This window comes from Pan troglodytes, chromosome 14, assembly GCF_028858775.2.
Source record: "Pan troglodytes isolate AG18354 chromosome 14, NHGRI_mPanTro3-v2.0_pri, whole genome shotgun sequence".
NCBI classification, from domain to species: domain Eukaryota; kingdom Metazoa; phylum Chordata; class Mammalia; order Primates; family Hominidae; genus Pan; species Pan troglodytes.
This window is the reverse complement of record NC_072412.2, coordinates 30,110,158-30,129,531: the sequence shown is the minus strand read 5'-3', so window position 1 is coordinate 30,129,531 and position 19,374 is coordinate 30,110,158. Positions and strand designations below refer to the sequence as shown.

Here is a 19,374-nt window from a genome sequence, read left to right as displayed (position 1 = left end):
TTGGAGTTTAATATTTTGTGTGCACCCACTTTAAGAAAAAGAAGAGTCCACAAAAGTGCTACTTGAGTTTTATTAGCTTTATAATGAATCGGCCTCTGTTCCCTTGCAAATATGGACAATCAAATTTTCATTAGACCATTAAGACACTCAGAGAAAAATGGAAACAATGCAAGAAACAGATGAAAATGCTAAAAGTTAATTATATCATAAATATCTTAAAATTCATGAGAATTACTGCATTATAAAATAAGAACAGAATGCTGTTTTTAAAAAATAATTGGAGGGAGGAAGAAAGAGAGCTTAGAAATTAAAAATATGAGACCTGTAATAAAATTTAATGAAGAGCTAGATTAAAAAGTAAAGAAGTTTTCAGCCAGGCATGGTGGCTCATATCTGTAATCCTAGCACTTTGGGAGGCCGAGGTGGGTGGATTGCCTGACCTCAGGAGTTCAAGACCAGCCTGGGCAACATGGTGAAATCCTGACTCTACTAAAAATACAAACAAATTAGCCGGACGTGGTGGTGCATGCCTGCAGTCTCAGCTACTCAGGAGGCTAAGGCATGAGAATTGCTTGAATCTGGGAGGCAGAGGCTGCAGTGAGCCAAGATCACACAACTGCACTCCAGCCTGGTGGAGATTCTGTCTCCATGAAAAACAAACAAACAGACAAAACAAAAAAGTATAGAAGTTTTCAAATAAACAGAACAAAAATACAAAGAGAAAGAAGCTAGGAGAGAAAAGGTAAGATAATTTAAGGCTCGATCCAACTATCCAGTAGCTTCCTAAGAAAGGGTGTGTTGGAGGAACTTTTGAAAGTATATTCTTGTCAATCTGGAAATGTCTTGTTTTCTTCATTAGACTTGCTTGATAGTTTGGCTGGATATAGAATTTTAGGTTGGAAATCACTTCCCTTCAACACATTTTTCCAAATGTCTTCTAGCATCCAGGATTTCTATGTAGAAGATAAGATGCCATTTTAATTTCTGATCTTTTTTATGTCAACCCCCTGGAAACACTTAAGATCTCTTTATTCCTGACATTCTGAAATTCCACACTTACATGCATTAGTGACAGTCTTTTGTCATTCATTATGTCAGGCATTCAGGGGCCCTTTCAATCTAGAAACTCTGAGAATTTTTTCCTGCATTACTCCTTTAATATTTTTCTCTCCTCTCTTTTCTCTGTTCTATTCTGTCATTGTGTTTGGAAAAAATTTTGGTAAGTGTACAACAAAGTATGGAAAAAAATAGTGACAGGCATGTAGAAAAGTAAACACATAGAGAAAAACAATTAATTCTGGTAAAAATAAGAGAAAACGAGCAAAGGAAATAATGAAATACAACATGGCTCAGCAGCAAACATTTACGTACTCATGTAATCACAGTATGTCATATCATAATATATACACTAGCAATTGAATTTAACAAGAAATCTGTAATATAATTATATTGACATGATGGAGGGAGGGCCAGTGAGACCGAGTTATAGGATAGCCAAATCCTCAGCTTCCAAAACAGAAGTCAATAACGTCTAAAATCCATGAATGAAGAAGAGCAGTAGAAGCATATTATTTAAAAATCACATAAGAAGAAATAGTTAACCAGACTGAAATTGACTGCCAATGAAGAATAAGAGTAGGGATGGGGCAGGGTAGGTCAAGGAACTACTGTTGTTTCTTTATATGCCTGTAAGTAATCATTTAAGTATATGCATACATTTGTTTAATAAAAGTAAATTTTAATTTTTAAAAACTGTAAACAAGAAGTTAGGAATTCAGAATACCATGTATAAACTGACTCTTGAAGGAATTTTAGCTGGGAAGGAGGTAGTTCTAATAAGAGAAGCCAGACTGCCTGGGTTCAAATCCTAGACTCCACCAGTCCCGAGCTGGGCAACCCTGGGCATGTTGCTTAACCACACTGAGTTTTAGATCCCCCTCTTTGATTGGCGGTAATAACTTCACAGGTTGTGAAAATTAACTGTGTTAATTTATGAAAAGCTAAGGGCTTAGTAAACGTTGGCTGTTTATGAAGGGAAGCAGAGAAATGAACAGTAGCTAAAAGAAGAGATGGGGTTGAGGGAAAGCTCTGTTTCTGTTTTCACCTGGAACATGCTAGACGGGATATACTACAGTCAATGTGCATGCCGGTGGGGTGGGATTAATACTTTAGAGATGGAGGGATGATGTTGGAGAAAAGGCCAGAGAACTGGAAAGATAAAGTTCTTGTTCAGGGGACAGGGAGACAGATCCACAGCTCACAGGGATTGATGGTTCTGTTGGGGCAGGAAAAGGGATGCAGGATGAAGGCGGAGACACCCAGACCTTGAGAGATGTGTCATTCTCCTGTCCTCGGGTGAACAGGGGCCCTCAGCACTCCCTGGCTTGTGTTCAGAGCCCACAGGGCAGCCAGCCTTCCTCAGCAGTCACTGGGTGTCATTATTTTGTCACCAAAAAGCAGGAGAACACCAATACTCCAACTGCCATTGTGTCACAGGGCTTAGAGCCATGCACCAGCGTGTGTGGCTTTCTCAGTAACTTAGGAAAAGATTTCCGTCTGTGCGTTTAAAAATATAATCAATTTTCATGAATTCTCAATAAAGTAAATTTCCTGCTGATAAGCAAGAACAAAATTACATTGAATCACCAAATATGTCATTTCTGGAAAATGTGTTGGTATAGATGAAACTCATTTTTGACCCCCTGAGACATGGAAGCTATGTCATCTCTACTTACCCTACAAAAAATCAGTCAAAGGTGTTCCCAGCCACAGAGCCCTAAGGGCAGAGCCAGGTGAAGCATGAGAGAATCTAGATTCTCACAGGGGAATCTGCATAGCATAGTTCCCATCCCAGGACACATGTGCTCTTCCAGGAAGCAGGATGAATAGCGTGCTGGACTTTTCATCTCTAACAAGGGAGAGAATAAAATGGCCCTCACTTCATCCTCTCATGGTTTCCTACTTACCTACAGAAGACACCAGCATCCCATCCACAAGGAACTCCAAGGCAGACTCCTATTACTCCCTTATCTCTGACATCTGTCAGTCACTCATCCCTATCATTCATTTATTTGTTCAACCAATATTTATTTTCATCACCTGTGATAAGCCAGGCACTGGGGTGGGTGCTGGTGAGACAATGTGAGCCAAAAGCCACAGCCCCTACCCTGGAAGGGGCTTATTGCTGACTGAAGTGCCCATGCCACCACCGTGCAGATCCTGCCTCCATCCGCACTGCCACAGCCCTGTGTCAAGCCACCTCACTCCTCTCTGCGCTCCTCTAACAGCCTCCTCCTGTCCACCTTCTTCCTGAAGGGCCATCTCCATTCTTCACTCTGCAGCCAGTGTGAGGCTTCTAAAAGTCAACATCTGAATTGTGTCACTACCTTAATAAAAACCTCTTAATTGCTTCTGGGATGAACTCCAAACTCTTTAGTATGCCCTGTAAGGCCCTTCCAGACTGGGTGCTCTCTGCCCACATTGATCTCCTCCCTCAACCCTCCCTTTGCCCTTGATGCTCTACTCTTGCTGAAGTTCTTTTAGTTCCTGAAATGTTCCTCCAGGTCTTCAATCCTGTGACAACACTCTCCCCTACCTCTTTGCCTGGCTAATTCCTCCTCATCCTTTGGGCCAGGCAGGGAAGCCTTTCCTGACCCCCCATCCCACACTAGGCTGGATGTCTTCCTGTATGCCCACAGCAACCTGCATTTCCCACAAGGTGCACCTTTTTATACTTGATGGTTTTTATTTGCAAAGTTGCCTGTTTCCATGCCTAGACTTTGAGTTCCTTGAAGGAGAAGAACACACGCATGCTGCCGACCACTGCAACTCCAGGGCCTACCACATGACCCGGGAAAAAAAGAAAAACAAACGTGTTTACCTTTTGATCCATCCACAAAGTCTCTCTTAGTAAGGGAAATAAACTGATTTGATATTGCCTTGTTAACTTCTTTCATTGAAGCAGGGATTTTCCAAGGGAGGCAGTTCTTTAATGTCCCCATTTGTTGACAGTGAGGTAGTGTCCACAGGAAAATGTCCTATCAAAGCAAACATAATTTTCAAGAAAATCCATATGGATTCACTCAATAGGATCAATAATCTGAGTGTCTGTGTGCACATATTCTTCAGAATCCTTTACAACCAGCTGCCACTGCAGGTGCATGGATGCAGGGAGCCCGTCAGCAGGAGCCATTGGTTGACCCAGCCGAAACGCAGGCTCTGTACATTTCTTTGACTTTTCACATTGAAAATGAGAAAATGAGATTGAAAACTTCAAAGAGTTGTGCTTCCAACCAGAAGTCTCCTACAGATAAGACTAAGGGAAGAAATAACCCATGTTAATTCTAGTTCTGGCCATTCCCAAGGAGCACAGGCAGTGGCTGCTTTCCCCTTGGGAGCCCCTGAGGAAAACTCTGCCTCACATGCAGAGGCCTCAGCAACTTCCTGAAGGACAGGAATGGCCAGCACTCTCTTCTCACCTCTAAATGTCCAACAATGATAGACTGGATTAAGAAAATGTGGCACATATACACCATGGAATGCTATGCAGCCATAAAAAATGATGAGTTCATGTCCTTTGTAGGGACATGGATGAAGCTGGAAACCATCATTCTCAGCAAACTATTGCAAGGACAAAAAACCAAATACCGCATGTTCTCACTCATAGGTGGGAATTGAACAATGAGAACACATGGACACAGGAAGAGGAACATCATACACTGGGGCCTGTTGTGGGGTGGGGGGAAGGGGGAGGGATAGCATTAGGAGATATACCTAATGCTAAATGACGAGTTAATGGGTGCAGCACACCAACATGGCACATGTATACATATGTAACAAACTTGCACGTTGTGCACATGTACCCTAAAAATTAAAGTATAATAATAATAAAATTAAAAAAGAGAGATTTTAGGATGATAAAACTTGAAATCTTCACCCCCTCTTGCCATCGTCCCTCTTTCCCATGATCTTGCTTCCTATTTCCCTGAGAAAATTGAAGCCACCAGAAAATAACCTCCACAGCCCACCAACCGTGTCCCAGCCACCGCACCTGCACTCACACATGCTGTGATGGGAGGGGAGCCACGCAGGTGCCCTCAACAAGGCCCAGTCCCGCCTGCAGCACTAGATCCCTCTCTACTGAATCTACTCCAGCAAATCGCTCCAACAGTCCTCACTTCTCTCTTGCAACTTGAATCTCTTCCTCTCTGCTGGATCATTGCCATCAGTATCCAAGAATGCGTTTATTTCTCCTATCTTAAAAAGAAAGCACTCTCTTCAGTGTACTTCCTCTTCTAGTTACTAAGCTATTCCTCAGTTTCCCTTTGCACCAAAATTCTTCAAAATAATTAGGTATACTCGCTGTCCCAAACTTGCTTTTTAAACCTCTTTTAATTTTCAAATTCTCTCTTGATTCCCTCCTTTCCCTCACAATCTATCAACTGGAAAAACCAATACATAATATTATGATTTATCTATTGAAGAAGCCATTTGCTGTGCAGAGGTCCCCACAGTCTGGATTTTGTTGATTGCGTATGCATTTGTTGTTTAACAAGTTCCTCTGTCCCCTGTATTTCCTCCAAATTGGCAGGTGTATCCAGAGACTCAAATTCACTAAACTAGAAGTCAAGCTTGTCCAACCTGTGGCCCCACCCAGGATGGCTTTGAATGTGGCCCAACACAAATTCATAAACTTATTTAAAACATTATGAGATATTTTTGCAATTTTGTTTTTTAAAGCTCATCAGCTATCATTAGTGTTAGTGTATTTTATGTGTGGCCCAAAGCAATTCTTCTTCCACTGTGGCCCAGGGAAGCCAAAAGATTAGACACCCCTGAATAAATGGTGTTTCACAAGGCTGTAGGAGGCAGATAATACATGGTTGTTTTTCTTGTGTAACGTTAGCAGTTGTTGATATTCAATGCCTAGATTAATAGGAGCTGCCATCTGGCACGTGAACACTCATTGGCTGAGAACACACAGGACAGTCTGCCACACTATCTCTCATTGGTTGAGAGCCTTCAATAGTACTTAGAGGAAGGGAAAATTATATGGTCGTGTGTTTGTGAATGTATAAATACAGTATAATATTGTATACATACAGTATAATATTGTAATCAACTCTTCTACATTAATTTTAAAATATAAAGGATGACCAAGCATAGTGTCTCACGGCTGTAATCCCAGGGCTTTGGAAGGCCAAAGTGAAAGGATTGCTTGAACCCAGGAGTTTGAGACCAGCCTGGGAAACAGAGTGAGATTCTATCTCTACAAAAAATAAAAAATTAGCTGGGCATGGTGGCATGCACCTGTACTTTAAGCTACTCTGGAGGGTGAGGTGGGAGGACCACTTGAGTTCAAGAGTTCGAGGCTGTAGTGACTCTGATTGATTGTGCCACTGCACTTCACCCTGGGCCACAAAGCAAGATCTTGTCTGTAATATATCTAATTATACATAATAATACATATGTTAGAGACATATTTTTATATTATATATAAATTATATATTAAATATATAATTTAGATATATATATTTTTTAGAGACAGGAGTTTTATGTATATATCTCCAAGAGATATATACATACATATATATGTGTGTGTGTGTGTGTGTGTGTGTATATAGGTCTATAAATATATATATATTTTTTTCAGGGTTGAATACATTACAATGAATGGATATCACAAGGAACCAAATTGAATAGGCTATATGTATACATTCTAATGACTTCCAAGTCCATATGTCCAGCTCATCTCTCCCCTAAGAGCTCCAGACCTGTCTATTAAACTGCCTGTTAGACATATCTTCAACCAACATGTCTTCAACTGAAACTACATGTTCCCCCAATGCCCTTCTCCACCCAACCTGGTCCTCCACCATGTTCCAGCTGAGTAAACAGAATCTGCATACGCCAGCTGTCCAAGTCAGAAGTTGAACATTATACTTTCCTCTTCCTTATCCTTTGCATCCTTTTAGTCATCAAATCCTGTTCATTCTACCACCTTATCATCTATTGAATGCATCAAGGTGGCTCCATCCCAGGTTGTCCCATCCCACGTGGCAGTCAAGCAAATGAAACCCTTTACTACAACAAAGCATTACCTTTTGTGATGGGAGAAGGGAATAGAAAGACAAGAAAACACACATGGAGAATCAGCTATTTCCATCCAGGGGAGAAGGAACTTAGAGACGGCTTTCTTTAATGTGAGTCTTGAAGAAATATAGGAGTTCCCTTCATGCACAGGATAAGGGCATTCTAGGTAGAGGCAACAGAATGATTTAAAAAATGGAGGTTTGAGAGCGTATGAAACACAAGGCTAAGCACAAGTACTTGTACATGGCTGTTCATAGCTGCACAATTCACAATAGCCAAAAGGTGGAAACAATCCAAAGATGCATTAATGGATGCACAGACAGACAAACTGTGGTTTATCCGCGGAAGAGAATATTATTCAACTGTGACAAAGACTGGAAGTACTGATATTTGCTACACGGATGCTACATGGGTAGTCTTCATAATAGTGCTTTTCCTGTCATCTTTCTAGTCAGATAATTTCTTAGATGATGAACCTTGAAAACATTATGCTAAGTGAAAAGAAGCCAGACACAAAAGGTCACCTATTATTGATTCCACATGTAAAATATCCACAAAAGGCAATCCACAGACGTAGAAAGCAGACGGTGGGGAGTGGAGTCGGGGGTAATTGCTTAATGGGTATGAGGTCTCCTTCTAGGATGATGAAAATGGTTTGGAACAAAAATAAAGGTGATGGCTGTCCAACAGCATGTATGTACTAAATGCCAGTGAATTGTTCACTTTAACAGGTTAATTTTATATTATGTAAATTTCACTTCAATTTTTAAAAAGTCCTTTTTTAAAAAAAACTCCAGGGGATAGAACACAAGTGGTTAGAAATAAATGTGAGAAGGTAGACAGGAAATAGTTTAAAAAGAACCATGTATCCTGTGACTGTAGAAGCTGAAAGATCTTTGTGACATATTTAAACTCTCATTCTTATGGGTTGTTGATACAGTACAGTATTAAATTCAACACATATGTAGATATTATCTTACTTCATTGAGATGAGATTTGTGGCTCTTGATTCCTCTTGAAGTCTCAGTTTTGATCAAATCTTCTTTAGAGTGTGATTTCCAAGTGTACTCATCACTATATTGTGTCTGATTGAGAATAGGATCACTAAGTGAATATGTATATCCTAATCTTCTGATACCGTTTTGGCTATAAGAAAACCCAGCAGAAATTAGAGTTAGAGGTTAAATACCAAATCTCACAAAAGTACACATGTCAAATCATTTTACTCATTACATTTTTTAAAAAGATTGATTGGCATAAGAGTTGGTGCCAGAAATAATTTAATTTCAGGTTTTCCTTGAAGGAAAACAACCCTGTATTTTAGGATGGCTTTTAACAAAAGTACAGATGCCTAAAATAAAATTTAAAAACATAACAATATGAAATTTATTTCATTAATTTTTTTAAAGAGCTGAACACTCTCCAATACAAATGGCACTTCAGTGTAACCAAATAGCTGGTGAAGAAAAGCTTCTCTCTATAGAAATCTCCCATTTGATAAAGGGAAGAAATACAAGAATTGAAATATCACTAGTTTCAAGCCCGTAATGAAATAATGAATCTAGGCAATGGCCAGCAATGTCCACTCACAGCTCCAAAAGAGGACCACCAGACACTATGAGCTTCTGAGTGAATACATGCATCATCACTTATTAAATATCTTTGCCAAAATGCAAAACTTGAATCAGATGAAGTCTTCAGAATGTTGGATTACAGGAAATACATGAAAAGAGAAATCATTTAAATGGCATCATGGAGACCAAAAAAAAAAATATCCCAGAACAATGATTCTGTTTCTTCAACAAAGAATTTGTCAGAAAAAAAAAAAAAAAGTTCTCTTTCTCTCTTTTTTTTTAAAGATTAAATGAGGTAAGAGACAATAACCAAATGAAATGTGTGGACCTTTTTTAGATTCAATTTCAAACCACTGCCTTTTAAAAAAAAGTTATGAGACAATTGGAGAGATTTGATTGCTGATTGGCTATTTGATATTAAGGAATTGGTTTTCTTAAAGGTGAGATAATAGAATTGTTACATATTTTTAAAACATCCTTATCTTTTAGAGATACATACAAAATCTTTAGAATTGAAATGATACAATGCCTGGGATTTGCTTCCACATACTCCAGTGGGAAGGATTAGTGGAGGGTACAGATAACAGTATCTAACGAGTGATGATTGCTGTTGCTGGGTCATAGTGGGGGATTTGTTGTGTGTTCCTTTGTGTATGTTTAAAATATTTCATTTTGACTTATTTTTTTTAAAAGGGCTGAATAGATTCAGATTATCTCTGTAAGAAACAAATATCTAGGAAGTTAGAAAAAAACATCCATCCGGATGATCATTCTATTGTCATTCAGATATAAACTGGAGAGTTTCCAAAGGGACGGGACACAGCACAAATAGCTTTTTTTTTTTTTTTGAGACAGATTCTTGCTCTGTTGCCTAGGCTGGAGTGCAGTGGTACCATCATAGCTCACTGCAGCCTCTAATTGCTGGGCTCAATCTATCCTCCCACCTCAGCCTCCCAAGTAGTTAGGACTTACAGGCATGTACCACCATGCCCAGCTGATTTATTTTTTATTTTTATTTTTTGAGATGAGGTCTCACTATGTTGCCCAGGCTGGTCTTGAACCTCTAGCCTCAAGCGATCCTCCTACCTCAAACTCCCAAGTAGCTGGGACCACAGGCGCATGCTACAGGCTGGGATTACAGCCGTGGACCACCACACTTAGTCACAAAAATCTTTAAAAGAATCAATTTTCAGATCTCAATTTCTCAATATACTCTTTCCTAGAACATATCCACCTGAGAACAAACCTGCAAATGTATGTGGGTTCTTTCTTCCTTTACCCCTTGCCTGATTCTCCCTTCCCCATTTCACCACAGGCTTTTTCTATGGTGCATTGTCTCGAGGAATAAGCCTCCAACCCTGAGGGGGTCCCCCAGTGAAGGGAAACATGGTCGGAGTGATTTCACAGACACTTCCTTGTAATCCAAGTTCCACTTGGAACCACTTGTCTGGGCTTGTGGTTCTCAATGTCATGTGTATTTCTATAGAGTGAAGGGTTGTGCTGTACCCAGGGTACTAGGTATGTGTGGGGAGGCTCTGAATTTAGGTAAGTCATAGAGCATGGCTGAGAGTAATGTCTGGTTTTCTATCTCCTAACAATTACAAAATGTTCACCTCTTTTTAGGGAGAGGCCTCTGAGAGAAGAGAGGATGTAGAATGCTTAAAGCGACTCCTTTCCTCCCACATTTAAAGATAGGCATTTATCATCTTATCTCTAGGACATACCATTAGCTGGAAAGAAAAGCAGCTCTGAGGTGGTGAAGCAGCACAGATTGGTCATGCTGACTACTTTAAATATAACCAGAATCTTGCCTTTTTTTTTTATTTGACAGAGTCTTACTCTGTCACCCAGGGTGGAGCAACCTCCACTGCCTGGGTTCAAGCAATTCTCCTGTCTCAGCCTCCCGAGTAGCTGGGACAACAGGCACATGCCACCACACTGGTCTAATTTTTGTATTTTTAGTAAAGACAGGGTTTCACCATATTGGTCAGGCTGGTCTTGAACTCCTGACCTCAGGTGACCTACCCGCCTTGGCCTCCCAAAGTGTTGGGATTACAGGCATGAGCCACCATGCCCAGAATCTTTTCCGAGACAGCAAATTTTTAAAGATTCACTGGATAAAACTGAGAAATAGGAATCTTGTATTTTTTTCAGATTTTGTATTAATCATTCAATAAAGTATTTAAATTTTATTCTGAATCCAATCATTTTACAAAATATTTACTCCAATGCAGCCAATTTTCATTTTATTTTATGTTGTAAAATATTTAACAATAAATGAAAGTATAGGCTGACCTGCCAGACCAATATTAATTTTTACTATATGTAACTTTCTTTCACTGAATACTAGTAAATATTTGATTTGATGTCTGATGAAATTAATAAAATTGTTTCTGTTTTTATACGTGATTGGTATTTAATCATTCCCAAAAGGAAAGCAGCAGAATTCTATATACATGAGAATATATTTAGGAAACATTATGCTTTTTATTATACTCTTCACTTCACAAACAACTTATACATTTAGCTACACATTTTATTGCATTATTTTTGGATATAATGCAATAAAATGTGTAGCTAAATGTATAAGTTACTTGGATATAATTAATCATATCAGACCCAAATCTTTTAACACTTCCTTGTCTACTTTTAATAGTCTTCTCTATAATATGCATTCCATAATTTATTTTTCAGTGGTTTTTATAATATTCTCAAAACATATATTAACATTTATTTGGATTGAAAGTATTAGCTAGATTTTATTTTGACATGAAATAAACCTGATTTTACTTATTGATTTGAACAACAAGGACTGATTTTACCAACTAGGTAAAGATGGTATAAACCGGATAAGCTAAATGTTCAGCTCCAAGATTTTGATAAAAATATATTCAAAATATGATAAAAGCCTTTTATCAAAAAAGTCTGTATTTTGGCTTAGGATTGACCTGGCAATGTGGGCTCTTTTTTGGTTCCATATGAACTTTAAAGTAGTTTTTTCCAATTCTGTGAAGAAAGTCAAAGCTGGAGGCATCACACTACTTGACTTCAAACTATACTACAAGGCTACAGTAACCAAAACAGCATGGTACTGGTACCAAAACAGAGATATAGACCAATGGAACAGAACAGAGCCGTCAGAAATAATGCCGCATATCTACAGCTATCTGATCTTTGACAAACCTGACAAAAACAAGCAATGGGGAAAGGATTCCCTATTTAATAAATGGTGCTGGGAAAACTGGCTAGCCATATGTAGAAAGCTGAAACTGGATCCCTTCCTTACACCTTATACAAAAATTAATTCAAGATGGATTAAAGACTTACATATTAGACCTAAAACCATAAAAACCCTAGAAGAAAACCTAGGCAATACCATTCAGGACATAGACATGGCCAAGGACTTCATGTCTAAAACACCAAAAGCAATGGCAACAAAAGCCAAAATTGACAAATGGGATCTAATTAAACTAAAGAGCTTCTGCACAGCAAAAGAAACCACCATCAGAGTGAACAGGCAACCTACAGAATGGGAGAAAATTTTTGCAACCTACTCATCTGACAAAGGGCTAATATCCAGAATCTACAATGAACTCAAACAAATTTACAAGAAAAAAACAAACAACCCCATCAACAAGTGGGCAAAGGATATGAACAGACTCTTCTCAAAAGAAGAGATTTATGTGACCAAAAAACACATGAAAAAATGCTCACCATCACTGGCCATCAGAGAAATGCAAATCAAAACGACAATGAGATACCATCTCACACCAGTTAGAATGGCAATCATTAAAAAGTCAGGAAACAACAGGTGCTGGAGAGGATGTGGACAAATAGGAACAATTTTACACTGTTGGTGGGACTATAAACTAGTTCAACCATTGTGGAAGTTGGTGTGGCGATTCCTCAGGGATCTAGAACTAGAAATACCATTTGATCCAGCCATCCCATTACTAGGTATATACCCAAAGGATTATAAATCATGCTGCTATAAAGACACATGCACACGTATGTTTATTGCAGCACTATTCACAATAGCAAGGACTAGGAACCAACCCAAATGTCCCACAATGATAGACTGGATTAAGAAAATGTGGCACATATACACCATGATGAGTTCATGTCATTTGTAGGGACATGGATGAAGCTGGAAACCATCATTCTCAGCAAACTATCACAGGGACAAAAAACCAAACACTGCATGTTCTCACTCGTGGGTGCGAATTGAACAATGAGAACACATGGACACAGGAAGAGGAACATCACACACCAGGGACTGTTGTGGGGTGGGGGGAGAGAGGAGGGATAGCATTACGAGATATACCTAATGCTAAATGACAAGTTAATGGGTGCAGCACACCAACACGGCACATGTATACATATGTAGCAAACCTGCACATTGTGCACATGTACCCTAAAACTTAAAGTATAATAATAAAAAAGTGTGTATTATAGAAATTTATTAAAATTAGTGTTTCGATTTTCCAAATCCTTTTTGAACATAGAAAATTAAACAAGTTGCTTCCAAGTGAAAGAGTAACAGGTGCAACTTAATAGTCATTTGTTAAGAAATGCCTTTTCAATATATTCTCAGAAACTGAGACAGGGAATAACTCAATGACTGGAGGACAAATCATCTTATTAATAGCTTTCAATAAAATTTAAGGAGTACCGAACCAAGTTGTCAGCTGATCAGTCATTAAAAATCACATTGTGATTTCTGGGACATAATTCAGAAACAGTTCAGAGTACTGAGTGACACTGCTATACTAAAACTCCTTTCATTTGCACTTACTTATTTCTATATATATATGAATAAAGTTTCTTAACATTAAAATCTATAAATTGAAAAATGAGAGAAGCAGAAAAAATTGATGCTGAGTGCAGTTTCATTCTGAAAATAACAATGCTCAAAACTAGATATATGAACTAATTGAAAACTAAACAGCCACATTTATCTCATTAAGATGCAGTTGCAAAAAAATTTTCTTTTTGTATTTCATAATTATGAACATTTATAATGTATTTATTGCTTTGAGCAATTGTGTACTAAAATAATTGTGATAACTCAGTACTTAGGGCCATATAACATGTTTAAAAATTAATTTCAATTAATATACTAAAATAGTTGCAAAGAAGTATAATAGCATGATCAATAAATTGCTTCCAAACATAAAATATATCACAGCAGGGAAAAAGTCTATGGAGGAAGTGGAGTGGGAATGAGAGTTCAAGAAGAGAAAGAAATGAAATAAATGATCAAAAAGAGCTTATTTGTGTGTTTATTTAAAAGATCATGGCAGGTATTAATTTGCTAAAGCATTCAGAGTATTCATTGGTTTTATTGAAAAGTTTTATTTTAAAATGTCAATATGCAGGATGGGGAGGAAGTTTAATCTTTTGCAGCTATTTAAATTTATGTTGACATTTGACAAAGCCATCATACAAAGACTCTCTATAACCAAGGAACTTATGCAGGCTTCACCCCTGAAAGCACCAAGAGCCAAATTAGGCTGTAATAAACTGTAAACATTAAGGTCACATCCTTAAGGGGGAAAAAAGAAATTTTAAAAAATCAAATAAAAAATAAATTCAAGAATAATTAGAATAAATAGTCTACCCTAATGAGAAGGAACCAGAAAAATAATTCTGGCAATATGACAAAACAAGGTTCTATAACATCCCCAAAAGATCACACTAGCTCTCCAGCAATGGATCTAAACTAAAATGAAATCTTTGAAGTATCAGATAAAGAATTCAAAAGGTTGATTATTAAGCTACTCAGAGAGATACTGGAAGAAGGTGAAAACCAACATAAAGAAATTAAGAAACAACTCAGGATATGAATAAAAAATTTTCTAAAGAAATAGATTTTTTAAAAAATCAGAACTTCTAGAAATGAAAGACACATTTAGGGAATGACAAAATGCAGTGGAAAGTTTTAACAGACTAGAACAAGTAGAAGAAGAATTTTAGAGCTAGAAGACAAGGCTTTTGAATTAACCCAGACAAAAATAAAGAAAAAAGAATAAAAAGAAATGAGGAAAGTCTCCAAGAAATATGGGATTATGTAGAATGGAGAAGAGTAAGTAAAAAGTTTGGAAAAATTATTTGAGGGAATAATTGAGGAAAACTTTCCTGAGCTTGCTAGAAATTTAGATATCCAAATACAAGAAGCTCAAAGAACTCCTGGGAGATTCATCACAAAAAGGACTTTACCAACACCTATAGTCATCAGACTGTCTAAAGTCAATGTGAAGGAAATAATTCTGAGACAAGTGAGACAAAAGCATCAGGTAACCTATTAAAAAGCAAAACAAAACAAAAAAACCTATCAGACTAACAGCAGACTTTTCAGCAGAAACCTTACAAACCAGAAGGGATTGGGGTCCTATCTTTAGCCGCCTTAAAGGGAATAACTCTCAACCTAGAATTTTTTATCCAGAAAAACTAAGTTTTATAAACAAAGAAGAAATAAAGTCATTTTCAGACAAACAAATGCTGAGGGAATTTGTCACTACCAGACCAGCCCTACAAGAAATGCTAAAAGGAGTTCTAAGTCCTGAAACAAAAGGTCAATATACGCCAGAATAGAACCTCTTGAAAGGACCTATAAAACAATAACACAATGAAAAAAACAAAGTATCTAGGTAGCAATTAACATGATGATTAGAACAGTACCTCACATCTCACTATGAACATTGAACATAAATGGCCTAAATACTCCACTTAATAGATTGGCAGAATGGATTTTAAAAAATCCACAAACCACAAAATATCTGCTGTCTTCAAGAGACTGATCTAAAACATAAGGATTCATATAAACCCAAGGAAAAAGGGTGGAAAAAGATATTGCATGCAAATGGAAACCTAAAGCGAGCTGGAGTAGGTATTCTTATATCAGATAAAACAGACTTTAAAGCAACAACAGTAAAAAAAAGACAAAGAAAGTCATTATATAATGATAAAAGGATTAATCCAACAAGAAGATATTACAATCCTAAATTTGTATGCATCTAACACTGGAGCTCCCAGATTCATAAAATATTTACTACTAGACCCAAGAAATGAGATAGACAGCAACACAATAATAGTTGGGGACTCCAACACTCCATTGACAGCACTAGACAGATCATTGAGACAGAAAGTCAACAAAGAAAGAATGGACTTAAACTACACTCTAGAACAAATGGACCTAACAAATATTTACAAAAAGTTCTACCCAAGAATTGCAGAATATACATTTTTCTCATCAGCACATGGGACATTCTTCAATATAGACCATACAATAGGCCACAAAACAAGTCTCAATAAATTTTAAACAATAAAAGTCATATCAGGTATCTTCTCAGATCACAGTGGAATGAAACTAAAAATCAACTCCAAAAGGAACTCTCAAAACTATACAAATACATAGAAATTAAACAATCTGCTCCTGCATGATTTTTGGGTTAACAGTGAAATCAAGATGGAAATTAAAAAACCCTTTGAAATAAATGATAATAGTAACACAAGTTATCAAAACTTCTGGGATACAGTAAAAGCAGTGCTAAGAGGAAAGTTTATAGCACTAAATGCCTACAGCAAAAAGTCTGAAAGATCACAAATTGACAACCTAATTTCATACTTCAAGGAACTAGAGAAACAAAAACAAACTAAACCCAAAGCTAGTACAAGAAAAGAAATAAGATCAGAGAAGAAAAAATGAAATTAAACAGCAAAAAAAAATCAATGAAACAAAAAGCTTGTTCTTTGAAAAGGTAAAATTGATAGACCATAAACTAGATTAACCAAGAAAAGAAGAGAGAATATTCAAATAAACTCAATTTGAAATGGAACTAGAGACATTTCAACTGACACCACAGAATTATGAAAGATCATTCAAGACAACTATGAGCACCTCAATGCACTCAAACTAGAAAATCCAGAGGAAATGAATAAATTCTTGGAAACACACAAGCCTCCTAGATTAAATCAGGAAGAAATAGAAACCCTGAGCAGACCAATAACACGCAGTAAGATTGAGTCAGTAATAAAAAAAACTGTGGACTTCAAAAAAAGCCAGGGCCAGATGGATTCACAGCTGAATTCTATCAGATGTTCAAAGAAGAATTGGTGCCAATCCTACTGAAACTATTCCAAAAGATTGAGAAAGAGGGAATCCTCTCCGACTCATTTTATGAAGCCAGTATCACTCTGATACCCAAAACCAGGAATACTGGTCTGTAGAAAACTACAGACCAATATCCCTGATGAACATTGATACAAAAATCCTCAACAAAATACTAACTGAATTCAATAGCACATCAAAAAGATAATATGCAATAATCAAGTGGGTTTCATCCCAGGGATGCAGGCATGCTTTAACATATGCATGTCAAATATGATATGTCACATAAACGGAATCAAAAAACAAAAATCATATGATCATTTCAATAGATGCAGAAAAAGCATTCAATAAAATCCAGTATCCCATTATGATAAAAACCTTCAACAAACTAGACGTCTAAGGAATATACCTTAAAAAAAATTAGAGCCATCTATGACAAAACCACAGTTTTCATTACACCAAATGGGGAAAAGTTGAAAGCATTTCCTCTGAGGCCTGGAACAAGAAAAGGATGCCCACTTTCACCACTTCTATTCAACATAGTACTGGAAGTCCTAGCCAGAACAATCAAGCAAGAGAAAGAAATAAAGTGTATCCACATTTGAAAAGAGAAAGTCAAAATATTGCTGTTTGCTGATGATATGATCATATACCTAGAGTTTGGATAAATGAATTCTGTAAAGTCTCAAGTTACAAAATCAATGTACACAAATCAGTAGCACTGCTATATACAACAATGACCAAGCTGAGAATCAAATCAATAACTCAATCCGTTGTACAACAGCTGCAAAAAATAAAATACCCAGGAATATACTTAACCAAGGAGGAGGTGAAATATCTCTACAAGGAGAGCTACAAAACACTACTGAAAGAAATCATAGGTAACACTAACAAATGGAAACACATCCCATGGGTGTGTTTCATGGATCAGAAGAATCAATATCATGAAAATGACTACACTGCTCAAAGCAATCTACAGAGTCAATGCAATTCTTATCAAAATACCAACATCATTTTTCACAGAATTAGAAAAAACAAGTCTAAAATTCATACGGAACCAAAAGAGAGCCCAAATAGCCAAAACAATCCTAAGTAAAAAGAATAAATCTGAAGGCATCACATTACTAGACTTTAAATTATACTACAAGACTATAGTTACCAAAAGAGCATGGTACTGGTTTAAAAAATAAAGTAGGCACATTGACCAATGGAACAGAATAGAGAACCCAGAAATAAAGCCAAATACTGACAATGAAGTGATCTTTGACAAAGCATACAAAAACATAAATTTGGGAAAGGACACCATATTTAATAAATGGTGCTGGGAAAATTGGCTAGCATCTCTCACCTTATAAAAATCAACTCAAGACAGATAAAAGACTTAAATATACGACTGGAAACCATAAAAATTCTAGGAGATAACTTAGGAAAAACTCTTCTGGACATTGGCCTAGGCAAATAATTCATGATTAAGACCCCAAAAGCAAATGCAACAAAAATAAATAAATAAATGGGACCTAATTTAACTAAAATGCTTTTATACGCAAAAAGAATAATTAGAATAATCAGACAACCCACAGAATGGGAGAAAAATATTTGCAAACTGTGAAGCTAACAAAGGACTAACATCCCAAATCTACAAGGAACTCAAAGAAATCACCAAGAAAAAAATCCTATCAAAACGTTGATAAATTACATGAACAGCCATGTCTCAAAAGAAGGTATACAAATGGCCAAAAACATATGAAAAACAATGCTCAACATTGCTAATCATCAGGGAAATACAAATGAAAACTGCAATGAGATACCACCCCACTCCTGCAAAAAATATTATTGAATTTAATTATTAAAAAGTCAAAAAACCAATAGATGCTGGCAACGATGTGGTGAAAAGAGAACACTTATACCCTGATGGTGGGAATGTAAATTAGTACAACCTCTATGGAAAACAGTATGAATATTTCTTAAGGAACTAACAGTAGATCTATCGTTTGATCCAGCAATGCCACCACTAGGTATCTACCCAAAGGAAAAGGAGTCATTTTATTAAAAAGACAACTGTACATGTATGTTTACCACAGCACAATTCACAATTTTAAAGATATAAAACCAACCTAAGGGCCCATTGATTAGTGAGTGGTTTAAAAAAAGTGGTATATATATATATACCATGGAATATTACACAGCCATAAGAAAGATGAAATAATGTCTTTTGCAGCAACTTGGATGGAGCTGGAGGCCATTATTCTAAGTGAAGTAACTCAGGAATGGAAAACCAAATACCATACGTTCTCACTGATAAGTGGGAACTAAGCTATGGGTACCCAAAGGCATACAGAATGACATAATGGACTATGGAGACTCAGAAGCAGAGAGGGAGGTGGCAGTGGGTGAGGAATAAGAAATTACATATTGGGTACAATGTACACTACTTTAGTTACGGGTACCCTAAAATCTCAGATCTCACCATTATGCAATACACCCATGTAACCAAAAACCACTTGTACCGCAAAAGCTATTGAAATAAAAAAGTTAAAATTTTTATACTTAAAACTTTTGTGAGAAGTTTATAAATATATAAATTCAAACATCACTGAC

The 19,374-nt window shown here is 36.9% G+C and overlaps 1 protein-coding gene across 14 annotated transcripts in view; it reads right to left on the bottom strand.

The window, feature by feature from the left end:
• The window catches only part of TEX26 (testis expressed 26), a 90,541-nt gene that overhangs the window by 62,070 nt on the left and 9,097 nt on the right, over positions 1–19,374 (bottom strand). For 11 of the 14 annotated variants that reach the window (XR_001708636.3, XR_001708635.3, XR_008538763.1 and 8 more), the window contains 2 exons: positions 8,073–8,238; positions 3,881–4,037 (listed from right to left, as the gene is read on the bottom strand). Coding sequence is in view for 11 of the 14 variants with exons in the window: in XM_016925126.4 (XP_016780615.1) it covers positions 3,881–4,037; positions 8,073–8,238 (323 nt within the window). In the remaining 3 variants the exon portion in view is untranslated. Of the gene's footprint in view, positions 1–3,880; positions 4,038–5,060; positions 5,257–7,100; positions 7,255–8,072; positions 8,239–19,374 lie in introns of all 14 variants that reach the window. The other 3 variants (XM_063792032.1, XM_063792033.1, XM_024348505.2) reach the window with 2 other exon arrangements.